Source organism: Hemicordylus capensis, chromosome 4 (assembly GCF_027244095.1).
Source record: "Hemicordylus capensis ecotype Gifberg chromosome 4, rHemCap1.1.pri, whole genome shotgun sequence".
Lineage (NCBI taxonomy): Eukaryota > Metazoa > Chordata > Lepidosauria > Squamata > Cordylidae > Hemicordylus > Hemicordylus capensis.
The window spans coordinates 5,155,054-5,170,145 of NC_069660.1; the positions used below are offsets into that span (position 1 = coordinate 5,155,054).

Here is a 15,092-nt window from a genome sequence, read left to right on the forward strand (position 1 = left end):
GGATGTACAGCAACATCTGGAGTACCGCAGGTTGGGACCCCTGGCTTAGGGAACCCCAGGAATAGCAGCATTGATGGGGAGGGCCGGGCCATTAGCAATCACGGGTCATTCTTGCCAAACTACAGTTCGCAGGATTGTTTGGGGTAAATGGCAACCTCCAAAAGGAATATAAAAGGAGAATCTGCTGGGAGTGTAGGTGAGGGTCTGAGCTGAGCCTGGCCCAACTTCTGGCACGAGATCACACCACAGTTTGAGCACGAGCAGCCAGGTGCAAGAAAGCAATCCAAGTTAAAAAGTTGACCTATTCCTATGCCAAGAGCAGTGGGTAACTTCCTTCTTGGACTGACATCACTTCAGGTTTCACAGGAGCAGTCACATTTGCGACTTTTCTCCCATGCTTTAAAAATACCTTCCCAGCACACCAGGAGGGCCGTAGTCACCCAACCAGCTCAGCTGATGGCCATGCAGCCTGAGGTCTAGGCTGGCTGCCAGCCTCGAGGAGTGTGTGAAAGAGCCATGTGCAAGACACGGCCCAAGGAAAGGGCTGAAAAACAAGCTGCATCCAGGCAGACACCCATCTGAAGTCATACCTCTGGGCCTGGGAGGCCTGGCTGCTCAACAGGAATGGTTGTCTGCACATGGTCAGGGGCACTCATTCCTGAGTGAGAGCTGGTCTTGTGGTAGCAAGCATGACTTGCCCCCTTCGCTAAACAGGGTCCACCCTGGTTGCATATGAATGGGAGACTAGAAGTGTGAGCAGCACTGTAAGATCTTCCCCTCGGGATGGATCTGCTCTGGGAAGAGCAGAAGGTTTCAAATTCCTTCCCAGGCTTCTCCAAGAGAGGGCTGGGAGAGATTCCTGCCTGCAACCTTGGAGAAACCGCTGCCAGTCTGTGAAGACAACACTGAGCTAGATAGACCAAGGGTCTGACTCAGTATATGGCAGCTTCCTATTTTCCTATTCCAGGATTCAGTCTTGGCTCAAGTGAAGCACAGCTCAGCCCCATGAGAGGAGGAAATCTTAAGCACTCTCCAGACACATTTATTCACTGCAAGAGCTTGGTGCCATGTTCTGTTCAGCCAACCAGTCTGCTTTCCTCTCCCATCACACAGAACTGGCAAGGCTTAAGGTTCTTCCCACCCACAGCCTGGGCATTACTCACAAGGCACAACAAGCAAGGCGATCCTGGTCAGTTTCCCTGAAAACCACCCAAAGCCCACAGGGCTCTCCCCTGCATAGAAGTGTGGGAGCCAGCAAGACTCAGGGCCCATAAGTAAGTGCAGCCCTTGCTTTTCCTTTGCCTCAGTCCCTCTACCCCCACCCCAGACTGCAACACCGAAATAAAAGGAAGTCACCAAGCAAAGCTGGTGTGAGAAGAGCCTCAGCCAGCCTCGTGAGACTGAGATCACTTTTTCCGTGGGAGATTAGTCAGAGCACCTAGAGTCCCCAGATGTGGCCAATACAACTCCCATCATCCACTTGGCCATTGTGGCCAGGGATGCTGGGAGTTGTACTTCGACATCAGCTGGGGACCCTGCTTGCTTTTGCAGCTGCAGAACACGGCCCTCTCTCTTCATTCCAGCTGTAAGTTCCTTGGAACAAGAGTGGTCTGCTTTATAGGGCATGGTAAGCAATTCATTAACCCCATCGATTTCTGGCGCTAGTCCATGACTTGTGGCATTTCCCTCCTGAATGTGGGTCATGTACATTCCCACCACCACAGGCAGCACAAGGCTACTCCAGAGTAACGAGGTCAGCCCTGCTAGCAGGATTGGAGTCTCCCCCAGTTACTTGTCACAAAGATGAAGCAAAGCCGATCCCACCAACTTTTAGGGAAGCCAGCACTGTTGCAGAAGGCAACTGACCCATCAAGGTTAGGAAGGCACCAAGAAATCCACCCTGCCCTTCCTCCAAGGCACTCAGAGCAACAGATATGGTTCTCCCCCTTTCTCTTCACAAGCCTGTGAGGTAGGCTAGCTTAAGAGTAGTGACCAGCCCAAAGTCACTCAAAACTTGTGACCCCCAATCCAAGTCTAAACCATCTGGCTACTGGGTCGGTCTCGGAACCTTCACAAACCCAGGCCTCCAATTTTGCTCTACACAAAACACAGTTACTCCTGGATCCCCCAGGATGGCATTTACCTATAAAGAAGGCTCACTACATTTAGCAAGACGATGCCTTTGCAGTAAAGGAAGCAGCTGCATGGTTTCACCAACATCTCTAAGGCCCTGCTGAATGAAGGCAGCCTGACTCTCCTAGGAAGCTTCCAGCTTAAATCTGACTAGAGTCACAAACTCCCCACCCCATAACTGCACTGCCGCATATAATAGTTGTCTACCCAGCATGGCTCTTGTAAGAATTGTCAAGCACTTATTTGAATTATGTTATACAGATGCTCCCACATCCCTTTGCAAGCTACAGCATTGTGGCTCTGCCTCTCCAGAGGGGGTTGGTCTAAGTGGCCTTGTGGGTCCCTTCCCACTTATTGTTGGGTCACACCACACTGATTAGCTGATCAAAGAACACCCCACTTTGCAGCAATATGCATTTATTTAACAACAAAACTTGAACTATTGTAGAACAATATTCCCAGAAAATATTTCATTGTAATATACAATACAAGGATTATTCTCAGAAATCTGAGAAGTATTTGGAGGGTTAACATTCTGCTTTTTTTTTTTTAAACAAAAAAACCAAGCACTGCCCTGTTACAGTACAGTCTGTAAGCTTTAAACCACGAAGAGGGTGTCACTAAGGAGTTCAGTTCTCGTTTCCTGCTATTGGTTCCTCTTCCTGGGTACCAAAACCCCACACACCCCACCCTTTCAACCCCAGGCAGAGGCAGCTGATGTTCCTCTCTGCCCTTTGCCTTCAGTAGAATGTTCATAGTAGTTCTCCAGACACGAGTCCTGCAGAAATAGGGGGCAGCCAGGCACCCCTTCCCCTGCCGTTGGAGGAGCAGTTTCTTCCTTCCAAGGATCTTCCCAAACAGACCCTCAGCGACACAGGATGCGGTCATCAGGGTTAACACAAGCAGCCTGCAGAGACAAGGATTAGGATGTTACAATTATTTCTGTAAAATGCCAAGCCCTGCATAGTATAGAGTTATTCAGTAGCCAGTGGCTGCTGCTCCTGAACAAAGAGAAGTGTGTTCTTCAATGCAAGCTTGCCTATTTCACAGGAGGCTTCAGCCAACAGCCAAATCTTGGATCAAGAATGCAGTGAACCGGGGACTCGCATACCTCTGGACATTACTAAAATTCAGGAATTGTGTTCTCTCCTTACAAGTCACTCTTGGCCAGTATCAATCACCTATAGATCAACTCTAGAGGAGAACCACCAACACAAGCCAGTAAAATCAAAAGCACGCCCAACTGCTCACAAGCCAGACAGCTTTGGATGTTGCTACTAGTTCTTCACTTAAGTGCATGGCCACCCTCTACATTAAGCCCAAATATGTAGCATGTGGTGGGGCGGGCGGGGGAGATGTGTAAGAGGAAAATGGTGCAGGGAGAGGGGAGGAGGACCGGAGTATCCCAGACAAAAGTGAAGCCAACCTATCTATCCAGCATAACACAGGACTTAAAGACCCACAAGAACACACTGAGCAGAGAGCAGCGTTTGGGAAGACCAGCCCCGCTCTATATGCAGCTCCCAACAGACGCAGACTAGGAAGGGAAGGGGAGCTACCAGAGGGGTCCCCGTCCTCAGCACCCAGACGCGGGGCAAGAAGTCTTCGCATCCCCAGGACCCAGCGGCAGAACTCGGGGAGATGGCGAGAGCTGGAGGAGTCCAACACCATCGGGCACCCACACCCTGAAGCAAGGCAGGAAAGGGCGCGCCGTCCGTGGGGGCGAGGGCGTCACAGAGGCCCGCTCAAGCAGGGCGCCCCAGCAGCCCTCGAACATACAAGATCAGAAAGCAAAGCCTTGCCAGGGAAGCAGGGGCCCATGGGAGAGAGAAGAGCGGAGGGCAGCAGTACCCGAAAGTGCGCAGCCCAGGAAGCCAGCAGCGGGAGGACCCGGCCCGGCCAAGTTGCAAGGCTGGAAAAAGCGGCGGAGAACGGCAAGCGCGCTGACAGCCGGCGGTCCCCGTCACTGCCTTGGGAGGGCCGCGCTAGGCGGCCCCGGGCTAGGACCCTCCCAGGCCCAAAGACAAGGGCGGGACTGCCAGGCAGGGAGACCCCAAGGTGAGGAAGGAGAACGACGTGGGGGCGCAGCTGAAGGAGATTGCGAGGAGAGCGGCAGAGCGCGCGTCAACGGGCCGCCTCGAAGCCCGCACGGCCCCGCGGTCACCTCGAGTCACGCCGCGTCGCGGGGGGCGGGAGAGCGAGCTCACCTCGGGCACGGCTCCGACCGGCTCCTCTGCGCCCCGCGGCGGGGGCGGCCCGGCGCCCAGTGGGTGCTGGAGCTCCAGCTGCAGGTCCCAGATGTAGTCGATGACGTGCTGGAGGATTTCCACCTTGGAGACCCGTCGGTGGCGCGGTAGGGTGGGCACCAGCGCCGCCAGCCGCGAGTAGCAGCCCTTCATGTCCATGAGCAGCGAGGCGGCGGCGGCCGCTTGCTGCGGGCACAGGGGCAAGCCCCGAGGGGGCGGGCTGCCTGCCCGGGACAGCGAAACGCTCTGCTCCGACAGGCACCGCGACGCCGGCTCGCCCGCGCCCCCAGAGCCCAGGCGGACGCCCTTGAGAGCACAGCTCGGGCCGGGGGACACGGCAGGGGCTGGAGCGGTGGCTACCTTCATCGCCGCAAGACCCGAACGCAACCCAGACGGCCACCAAAAAGGTCCCCCCCAAACCCGACGAAACACCCAGAGCGCTCCTACAACTCCCAGCCGCAGCGCAGGACGTGGTACTTATAGAATTGGTTCGGGGGGGCGGAGCCAAACTGCGTGTGGAGCAACCAATCGCAGAGGCGTTCGGCTGGAAGGGGGCCCGGCCTCGCGGCTCTCCTTGCCGCGATTGCACCGACGTGAAGGCGAGTTGCGAGTCGCCTTTTTTGAACCGCTTCAACATGGGAAGCAGAGCGGGCCCGGGGTGGGTTTTTGGATTGGTTTGGTGTGAAAGAAAGCTGCAGGTGGAGGGAGCTCGGGGGCATTTTTATCTGGGAGAGGAGGAGGAGGATGAAAGGAATGTGACAGGCTCTTGAGAATAAATGGCTCCTAACGACAACTTTGGCGCTTTCCAAACCTCCCGCCCCATTCACACACTCGGAAACAAACGCGGTATGTTACATCCCTTTCATCACCTCCTCCTCTTCCCTACCGCCGCCCCTCGAGCGCACCCTCCCCCCCACCGCCCTTTACCACACGCATTCACACACCTTAAGTTCCACGGGAGCAAATTACCGGGCGGGGCGGGGGCTGCCCCACACAGTCAACTGCTGCAGGCACCGTTTTTATTATTATTCAAACCGGGCGATTACATCTACAAAATCAAATGTTCAAGCTATCAGGGCTATTCTAGGGAGACGGTTCTGCTGGAAATGCCGATGGATGCTCTCTGGCTTGTAGGTTGCTGAGATTTGCATAATCGTTAAGAAATCGTTATTATGTTTTTATTCCACTTCCCTCATTATACCCCTATTCTGTGGGTACAAGATGCGAGTGTGACATGCATTGCTTTATTCCCGTTTCTGGTTTCTTGATCTATAGCACAATCGCGGCACGGTTCTGGACACGGATTCATACGACCATCTTTTTACACGAGCAGAAGATTTTCGGGGACGTGTGTAGTGGGATTATTTGGACACGTGGTTAAGGCTCAACACTTGCAAATCCACTGGAGAGAAAGATGGGGATGAGTCAGGCCCCAACAGAGACCAAGGCGGGAAAACCAGCATTTAAAATCATCCTTTCATGCTAGCAAAGATTCCCGCGACATGATTGATAATTGATTGATTATGGACATTTATATCTCGCCTTGGCGCAACACCAATGGCGGCTAGATTATAATCTAGTCTAGCTGGCGGTGGCCTTTAAGTGATATCTTGCTGAATTAAAAACCACCTCGATTTAGCAAGAGACCCCCTTTCCACGCGCTCCCCCGAGTCTGGGGGCTGCCTGGCGCTGCATTCCTGCGCAGAGCGGGGCGCGCTTCAGAGCCCGGAGCTCAAGGGGCTGCGCGCGCCGCCTACTTCCCCGCAAGCAGCTTTCGAGAGCGCGCGTGTTGCCTGCCCCAGAGCACGAGCGGCGGGCAGCCCTCTCTCCCCCTCCGCATGCATCGGCTCGCAGGCGCTTTCTGCCCGTCCTGCGCTCCGCAGCGCTGCTTGCAAAGCTTCCCGTCACTTTCCTAGTCATGGCGCTGGAATGATTTTAATTATCATCCTGGTTTGCTTCCGCGGCTCCACCCCCCCCCGCCCGCCCCAGGCCACCCACCCCACTCTCCGGCCCCGTCTTGCGCGGCAGTTCCTTGGAAGCGCACTTGCTCCCTCCTCCTCCTCCTTCTCCCCATTGGCCACTTATAGCCGTTCTCACAGCCGCAGCCGCGGTGACAACCCGCCCCCAGCTCCGGCGGGCCCTCCCTCCGCCTCCTCCTCCCCCCCTCCTCCGGCTGTTTCTGTGTCTTAACAAGCTGCTCAGACCGCGAGACGCCAGGGCCTGTGATGTCACCCATTCATAAAACCCTGAGCGCTGTCAGCCTGGCGCCTCGCGGCCGGTGCCCATGGAGACCGCAAGCGCGGGCGGGGGAGCCGGCAGGCAGCCGAGCGCCTCCCCCCTTCACCTGCAGGCTGGCTGGAGCCTGAGAACCAGCCGGGCTCTTTTATCGCCCCCCGGATTACGCCCCCGCCCTGGCACCTGCGACAGAGCCGATTGTGGGCCCCCCCCCCGCGCGCTCCGCTCTTCTTCCTCCCGCACCCCCCGCCGCGGAGTCGAAAGCTGGGAGTCCGAACAAGGAGCCAGCTGTTCCTGCCGCCGGCCCCATAGAGCGGGGCGGGGAGAAGGGCATCGGCTTGCTGCGTGCTGCTCCCCGTTCCCTGCCTCTGTGCATCTGCAGTGGGGCAGCGTCCGCCGGGGGAACAGGCCTCAAGGGTTCACGCTCGGCCGCGGGCTGGTCCGCAGGAGGCTTCCTCGATGCTTCTCCGTATGGGCAGCCAGCAGGGGTTCTCAAACCTGGGCCCCCACCAGATTCTGTAGGACTGCAACTCCCATCAGCCACAGCCACTATGGCCTTCAGGCAGACAGAGGGTGATGGGAATTGTAGTCCAACAACTCCTGGGACCCACATTTGAGAAGCCCTGCAGTATGGGATGATGAGAACCAGCTTGGTGTCGTGGTTAGAGTGCTGGACTAGGACTGGGGAGACCCGAGTTCAAATCCCCATGATTCAGCCATGAGACTTGCTGGGTGACTCTGGGCCAGTCACTTCTCTCTCAGCCTGACCTACTTCACAGGGTGGTTGTGAGGAGAAACTCAAGTATGTAGTACACAGCTCTGGGTGCCTTGGAGGAAGAGCAGGATATACATGTGAAAATAAATAAATAAATAAAATGATGATGCCTTGGTTCACTGTGGCTTGGGGGTGATGGGAGTTGTAGTCTAACAGCACCCAGGGAGCCGTGGTTGGGACCCCCTGATCTGCTCTGCTCTGGTCTGGCTGCTTCTCCAGGGTCCTCTTCGGCAAAAGCTTTTTCCAATCCTGCTGCCTGAGATCCTTGTAAGGGGACATGCTGGGGACTGGAAGTGGGCCCCCTCTCTCTGCCACTAAGTTAGACATCCTCCCTAACACTTGAGTTCGCCACTGTTGCTCAGCGCCACACAGTTCTCAAGGGCCGCTGGGCCAGACGGCCAGGCGCAGTGGCAGCTCCTACTCTGCCCCACCACCTCCACAGGGGGGTGCTACTCGGCTCACACACACACACACACACTGCAGCAATAATTATTTTAAAGATCAGCAGTTTGGCCAAGCAGTGGAGGTGGCCTCGCAGCGGCGGTGGGGGGCCCCTCGCAGCAGGAGCCATTTTTTTCCCCACTGGGTCCCGAACCCGCTCTCGGCGGCCCTGAACACTACTACTACTACTACTACTACTACTACTACTACTGGTATATCTAGAAGATACCCTGCAGCTTGAAAGTGTCATCGTCAGTTTCCAAATGAGCCTGATAGCCTCTGAGGGCAGCCGCAACCTAAGGCAGGGTGGACAACTGTGGGTTCTCCAGCAGCTGCTGCTGGACTACAACTCCCATCATCCCCACCACAATAAATTGTGACAAGGGATGATGTGAGCTGTAGTCCAAGAGTAGCTGGAGAGCCTCCAGTGGCCATTCCTGGGCTAGCGGCACGAAGCTTGCATTGGCCCTTGGACTGAGAAGTGGCTGGCTGGCTGGCTAGGCGTGTCTTTCTCGGGGACAGGCTAAGTGGGGGTGGCGGTGCTGGAAAGGAGCAGCGAGAAGAAGCCAAGGAGAGCAAACTTCGGTGCTGCACAAAGCCCAGGATTGCTCCTGATGGCCGGGCACATCTCAAGCCCAAGACAACGTCCAGCACGATATCATCGATACAGGCCATAAGCTCATACATACACAATACATTGCATTCTGCTTCCTTGGCATTTTTGTAAGCTGCATTTTGCAGGGATCCTCCCCATAAAACATTCAACATAGTAATGCAACCAACCACAACGCCTTAAAGACACAGGAACACAGGAAGCTGCCATATACTGAGTAAGACCATGAGTCAGTCTAGATATTGTTTTCATAGACTGGCAGCAGCTTCTCCAAGGTTGTAGGCAGGAATCTCTCTCTCAGCCCTATCTATCTTGGAGATGCTGCCAGGGAGGGAACCTGGAACCATCTGTTCTTCCCAGAGCGGCTCCATCCCCAAAGGGGAATATCTTACAGTGCTTACACTTCTAGTCTCCCATTCAAATGCAACCAGGGCAAACCCTGCTTAGCTAAGGGGACAAGTCAGGCTTGCTACCACCAGACCAGCTCTCTGCTCTATGCATCATCCACTATGCATAATGCATGAAGCAACATTACTCCTTCAAGTAATCTGGAAGATGGTTCTTTCAGGAGCCAAATATCTCTCTCTTTCATTATTCTTGTTGTGTATGTATGTAAAGGAATTTTGTTTTCTGAACAGCTCCCCTACACTTTTGGTTGTTTTCAGTGCAAGGGCTCAGATACACAACCCTATTCAAGCAATGCAGTAAAGATGGCCTCAGAGCATGTGCAGAATTCTTCTCCATCACCATTAAGTAACCCTGGGGTTTTCAAGCTTGGGTCCAACAACACCCAGGGACGCAAGTTTGAGAACCCTGAAAGTAACTGAAGCCACTGTCCACATACGTGGGATTGTTGGGAGTGAGTCTTTGTGAAGTATTTCTTGGCAGGTTGATGTAGCTGGATTTCTGCCCATTACCCAGCTGCTGAAGGCAAAAGAATCCTGGCAGCAAAAAAGGTGTGGGCCTCATAAGCAACCTGTCCCAACTTTTGCCACAATATAAGGGATACGAATACAGGGAAGTTGTTCCAGAAACATTTCATCAAAAGCAGACTGCCCCTCCCATGCAGGATAATAATTGACTCCCTAGCAAATAAATTATTGTGTTTGCATCACTTGCAAATCTGCAGCTTTGCTGGCACTCCGAGAATGGTGGATGGAAGTACTGGCCATTGCTGAAGACGTGGACAAATGTATAGTTAAGGACTCACATCCATACACTTGTCCATGTCTTCAGCAATGGCCAGAGAGGAGAGCTGGTCTTGTGGTAGCAAGCATGACTTGTCCCCATAGCTAAGCAGGGTCTGCCCTGGTTGCATATGAATGGGAGACTTGATGTGTGAGCACTGTAAGATATCCCCCTCAGGGGATAGGACAAGATTTTCTTATTGAACCAACAAACTACCAAAGCATACAGTACGTTGCCAAAGCACAATTATATACAAAGTGGTTGTTTGTACATGATATATCTACAAAGATTTACACACAAGGATCTGGAAACCCACAAGGTTATGAGGTATATGCAGGTAGTACTGTAACTCGGGGGTGGGGGATTTCAAGGCACATCAGGTAATGGTGGGGGGGCTGAGAGAGATTCCTGCCTGCAACCTTGGAGAAGCCGCTGCCAGTCTGTGAAGACAATACTGAGCTAGATAGACCAATGGTCTGACTCAGTCTATGGCAGCTTCCTATGTTGTTCCTATGATCCAACCACCATTCTCTGAGTGCCAGCAAAACTGCAGATTTGTGAGTGATGTCTGCATGCAATCTTAGATTGAACAGGCCTCACAGAGGAAAATCCATTTGGATTGGTTGTCCGGAGGGCAAACAAACACACTCTGTTTATACCATACTGCAGGGATGCTCAGTCTTCTTGGATCCTCAGCGGACTGAGGACAGTGGGATACAAATTGAAATTTTATTACTATTGAAAACGTATTTACATGTTACAAACCCTGTACATTAAAACAATGTTTTTTTTAAAAGGCTGAGACCTCTTCCCCGCCCCAATAGTACTACCATCTGATTTCGGTTGCTGAGATAGAGGTCAGATCAGGTTTAAAGACCTGCTGTTGGACAAATCCAGTCTTCAGCTGCAAAAGGAAAAGAAGCCGTGCCCAAGAAGATGGGTTTGTGACTACTTTTCTGTAGCCCTTAATAACTGTGTGATCTGCTGTGCCAGGCTGTTGTTCTCTCTCTCTCTCTCTCTCTCTCTCTCTCTCTCTCTCTCTCTCTCTCACACACACACACACACACACACACACTTACTTTTCCTTTTTAGTCAAGTGATTGTGCTTTTGACATGCATACTGGGCAGAGAAACCCTTAGGTTGAAGTCCTATCCATACTTTCTTGGCAATAAGCCCCACTGAGTACAGTGGGATGTACCTCTGAGTAAACATCTATAAAGCCACCTAATGGTGCAGCAGGGAAGTAACTTGCCTAGAGAGCAAGAGGTTGCCGGTTCAAATCCCCATTGGTGTGTTTCCCCGACTATGGTAAAAACCTATATCGGGCAGCAGCGATAGAGGAAGATGGTGAAAGGCATCATCTCATACTGCACGGGAGGAGGGAATGGTCAGCCCTTCCTGTATTCTACCAAAGACAACCACAGGGCTCTGTGGGCACCAGGAGTCGACACTGAATCGACGGCACAACAACGAACCAACCATCTGTAGGAGGGCTGCTGTGCCCTTCACTCAGGGGCGTAACTATAACAGGGCAAGGGGAGGCAGTTGTCTGGGGGCCCACTTCCTTGTCACATGACTGACTCCCCCAGCCACGCACCCACCTGGGCTTCCTTCAGTTGTATTCATCCTCCGAAACTGATGTGAGTGTTAAGACCGGGAGCTACCAGAACAGCACGTCTTTCTCCAGGACCATTCAATGACTTGCATCGTCCACAATTTACAAAACCTCTTTAAAAATAATTTAGGGTGATGTATATATATATTTAACTCTGCTTTCTGTTACCACTATTCAGCCTCATTTAAGATTTCTTTACTTCATGAGCTGAGCTTCAGTGAGGAGGGGGAGTGTTTTAAAATCTTGTCTCTGGGCCCACTCCAGCCTTGCTACGCCCCTGCCTTCACTGACAGCAATAGCTTCTTGCAGCAGCCCAATCTACTGCGGCATGTTTTTCAGTGGGGCTTACTCCCCGGAAAGCGTGCACAAGGTTGCAAGCCACTGAAGTGTGCCAGCCAGTATGAGCCAGTCAAGAGGTGCAAGTGCAAACCTGAGGAAGGTGAGCTCTTGCTTGTGCCTCTGCTGGACCCTGAGGCCAGCTGGTGGTGGGGTGGCAGGACACAGAGGAGGTCAAAGGAACCTGGACCACACCCTCAAAGAAAGACACCCGCTGTCCCCTTCATCTTGCACACCCTCCTCATCTTGTTTCCTCACATTTCCATCCCTCTTTCTTCCAAGGAGCTCATGTGCACAGATGAGGAGAGGAGAGGAGAGCTGGTCTTAGGGATTCCTGCCTGCAACCTTGGGGAAGCCGCTGCCAGTCTGTGAAGACAATACTGAGCTAGATCGACCAAGGGTCTGACTCAGTAGATGGCAACTTCCTGTGTCTTCTCCAGCCCCCTCCTGTGAAGCTGCAAGTCAGTGACTGCCCCGCTTGGTCCAGCAAGCTTCGCAGCTGATTGGGCAGGTGAACTGAGGTCTCCCCAGCCCTGTCTGACAGACCCAGCACCAGGGGCCCGTGCCTGCTCTTTCCCCTCCTCCCCTGGCAGAAAGAGATGCCCCCAGGACATGGCAGCCCTGTACAGGTGGCTTGGCTTGCTTGTCCGAGTCACCTGGGCCTTTGGGGTGTTCTGGGTGGCCATTCCGCCCTGCACCCCCCCGGAGGCCTCTTGCTCAGGCCTCTCCAACATCCCGAAGCCAGCCCTGGAGACACGGAGGTGGGCAACACTTCCCACAGCCTCCCTGCGGCCTGCGGCCCCTCCGCCACCATTGCAGACTTGGGCACAGGCAGTGGGGCATGCCCGTGTGGCTCCCCTCCGCTGCCTGCGCCTGCCCTCTTCCCTCCCCCCCTCCCCTTTCCTCCCTTGGCTGTGTGGCCTGGAAGCCAGATGAAACAGGGCCCAGCTGTGCACAGCTATTGTTGGCGTCAGCAGGAAGCATTGATAGCTGAACAAAGCCTGAAGAGGTTAGAATGGGGGAGCCCAGACAGAGCGGCTCCAGCGCGCCTCTCTCCCACAATCCCGCACTGATCTCCCATTGTTCTCCGCCTGCCCTCGGCTCTCTGAGGAATGACCTGCCCCATGCGCGCTGCCAAGACAACAGGATGTGAGAGTTACAAGGTGTTGCTGTTCTCCTGCAAAGGTAGTCGGAGGAGGCCGGCCGGCCGGCAGCCCACCGGGCCAAGAGGAGCAGGGCGGCCCCACCTTGGGGAGCTGCTTTGCCTAAAAGGGTCTGGGTCTGCCTGGGAGCTTGCACAAAAATGAGGAAAGTGGGGGACACAGCAAGAGAGGCCCAGACATCCAGGCTGGTGTGAAAGAGAGCAAGAGAGGAGAGCTCCGCTTGAAGGAGGGGGCTGGGTGGGGTGGCCCCCTGGTGCATCCCCAAGAAAAAGGTTGCCATCTTTGCACAATTAAGCCGCCCATCACTTAATCGACGACACACCTTTTGATCAACTAACAAGGTGCCCCAGTTCACTAGGGAGCAGATTTTTGTCTCTGTCATCAAATGCGTTGAATATGTATAAAAGCTGAAGCACAATCTTTAAAGGACCATTTCCCCTTCTCTCCCACCCAGTAGAGAATACCTTTGTCAATTAATATTTTTTCCCCACTAACAGCAGAAAATAAACCAAGCATTCCTCAGTGAGCGCCTAGAGACTAAGGGTGCATGAGGATGCCTCTTCTAAGCCTGAGCCTGTTACCAAGATGCACATGCAGATTCTAGAAATGAAGAATGAATATTCATATATGTACAGTAGTAGGAGCCATAGAGCTTGTGGCTTCAGAAGTGTTCCCAGTTCTACACCTTTGCCACCCGACCAAACACACATACCCATCATCCTGTGAACTGGCACAGGGTGAGTTAGAATGACTGTGGACTTTTAAGCGTTCTTTGCCAAGACCCCACTTTCCAGATAGACTGCTACTGCTGCTCAGGTGCTCCTGTGTGAAAAACCTGTTGGCAGCTGCTGTCCAGGACCTCCCTCCCATTTTCTCTTCCTCCACCAGCACTTTGCAGTGGCTGAATGTGCTTTAACTATGTTGTACTTCAGGCACAGGGCCAGTGGCAGTGAGAACCCAAAGATGCCACTTGGCCTTGCTTGCTGCTCCCACTAAGGCTCTGAACAAATGGAGATCAGGCTTTTCTTTCACTGTCCTGAAAAAATGCTTTGTCATTGCATGCTGAGAACAAAACAGTACATAATGCAAAACGATGTGAATAGTTTCCATCCAAGAGGGGATCCATCCGGATCTGGACTTCCAGACAGTAGCGGCTCATCCTAATGAGCCAGGGGGGTGCCAAAGGAAGCCGCTTGCCTTGTTCCTCTCCCCTGCTCCCAGCGGTGCCTGCAGGCTGGCCATTCGTCAGGTAGGGCTGCGTGGTTCACTGCACAGCTCTACCTGATGCATGGCCAGCCTGCAGACACAGCGTGGCTCTTGGGTAGAGAGAGGAGGAGCAACCTGAGGAGCTGGTGGGAAACAGAGGCAGCTGCACCTCCTTTGGTGCCCCCCAAAGGAGGGTTGTGGCAGGCGGGAAGGACACAGAGGAGAAGAAAAAGGGGTTTCCCCTCCATCTCTCAATAGGTGCTTGTTAACTCTCACATTCTGCTCTTCCTTCCTTCGAACAGGCAATTTCACTCCAATATAAGACCAGCCCTGCTGGATCAAGCCCAAGAAGGCCCATCCAGTCCACCATCCTGTTTCACACACAGTGGCCCAGCAGATGCCTCTGAGAGGCCCACAGGCAAGAGGTAGGTGCCAGCCCTCTCATCTCCTGCTGCCGTGGCTCCCCTGCAACTGGTATTTGGAGGCATCCTGCCTCTGAGGCTAGAGGTGGCCTAGAGCCATCAAGACTAGTAGCCGTTGATAGATCTGTCCTCCATGCATTGTCTAAGCCCCTCTTAGAGCCTCCAAGGTAGTGGCCATGACCACATTCCATGGCACAGAATTCCATTGGTTAATGATGCACGGTGTGCAAAAGGACTCCTTTGGTTGGGCCAGAAATTCCTGGCCTTCAGTTTAATGGGGGTGACTCCATGACATGCATGACGTGCGAGTAACTGTATTACGCTTCCTGATCTGTGCCCCGGGTCCAGCCAGGGTCACTTTCAACCTGAATGCGGTTATGGTCATTCACACAGACACACGTAGGGCTTCTGTGAACCCTGAAAACCAAATGACATACAGGGGCCGTCCCCTACCAGCACTGAAGCTTATGCAGGTATTCCGTACCTGACCGAACCCACTCCGGTTGGCCCGACGTCATGTGCCCAAGAGAGAACAGAGTCTGCATCTCCCAGGCAGCGTTTCCCACCCTCTGGGCTGCTTGCTGGCTCTCTGACAAGCTGCAGAGATTCCCACAGCCTCGCACCTGAGTCCCCCCCACCCCCGGCCAGCTCGCACACCTGCGGCCGGCTGACCGATGCCTATCAGCCAGCCGGATGGAGATGAGAGGGCCCGTGGCAC

At 53.8% G+C, this 15,092-nt stretch overlaps 1 protein-coding gene across 1 annotated transcript; it reads right to left on the reverse strand.

Annotated features, from left to right (window-relative positions):
• Nucleotides 1-2,533: 2,533 nt before the first annotated feature.
• Nucleotides 2,534-4,850, reverse strand: ID1 (inhibitor of DNA binding 1). Its single transcript, XM_053248825.1, has 2 exons — nucleotides 4,341-4,850; nucleotides 2,534-3,040 (listed from the first exon to the last, which is right to left on the reverse strand). Exons 1-2 carry the CDS (start codon nucleotides 4,743-4,745, stop codon nucleotides 2,999-3,001), a joined length of 447 nt encoding a protein of 148 aa, XP_053104800.1. The 5' UTR covers nucleotides 4,746-4,850; the 3' UTR covers nucleotides 2,534-2,998.
• Nucleotides 4,851-15,092: the final 10,242 nt, after the last annotated feature.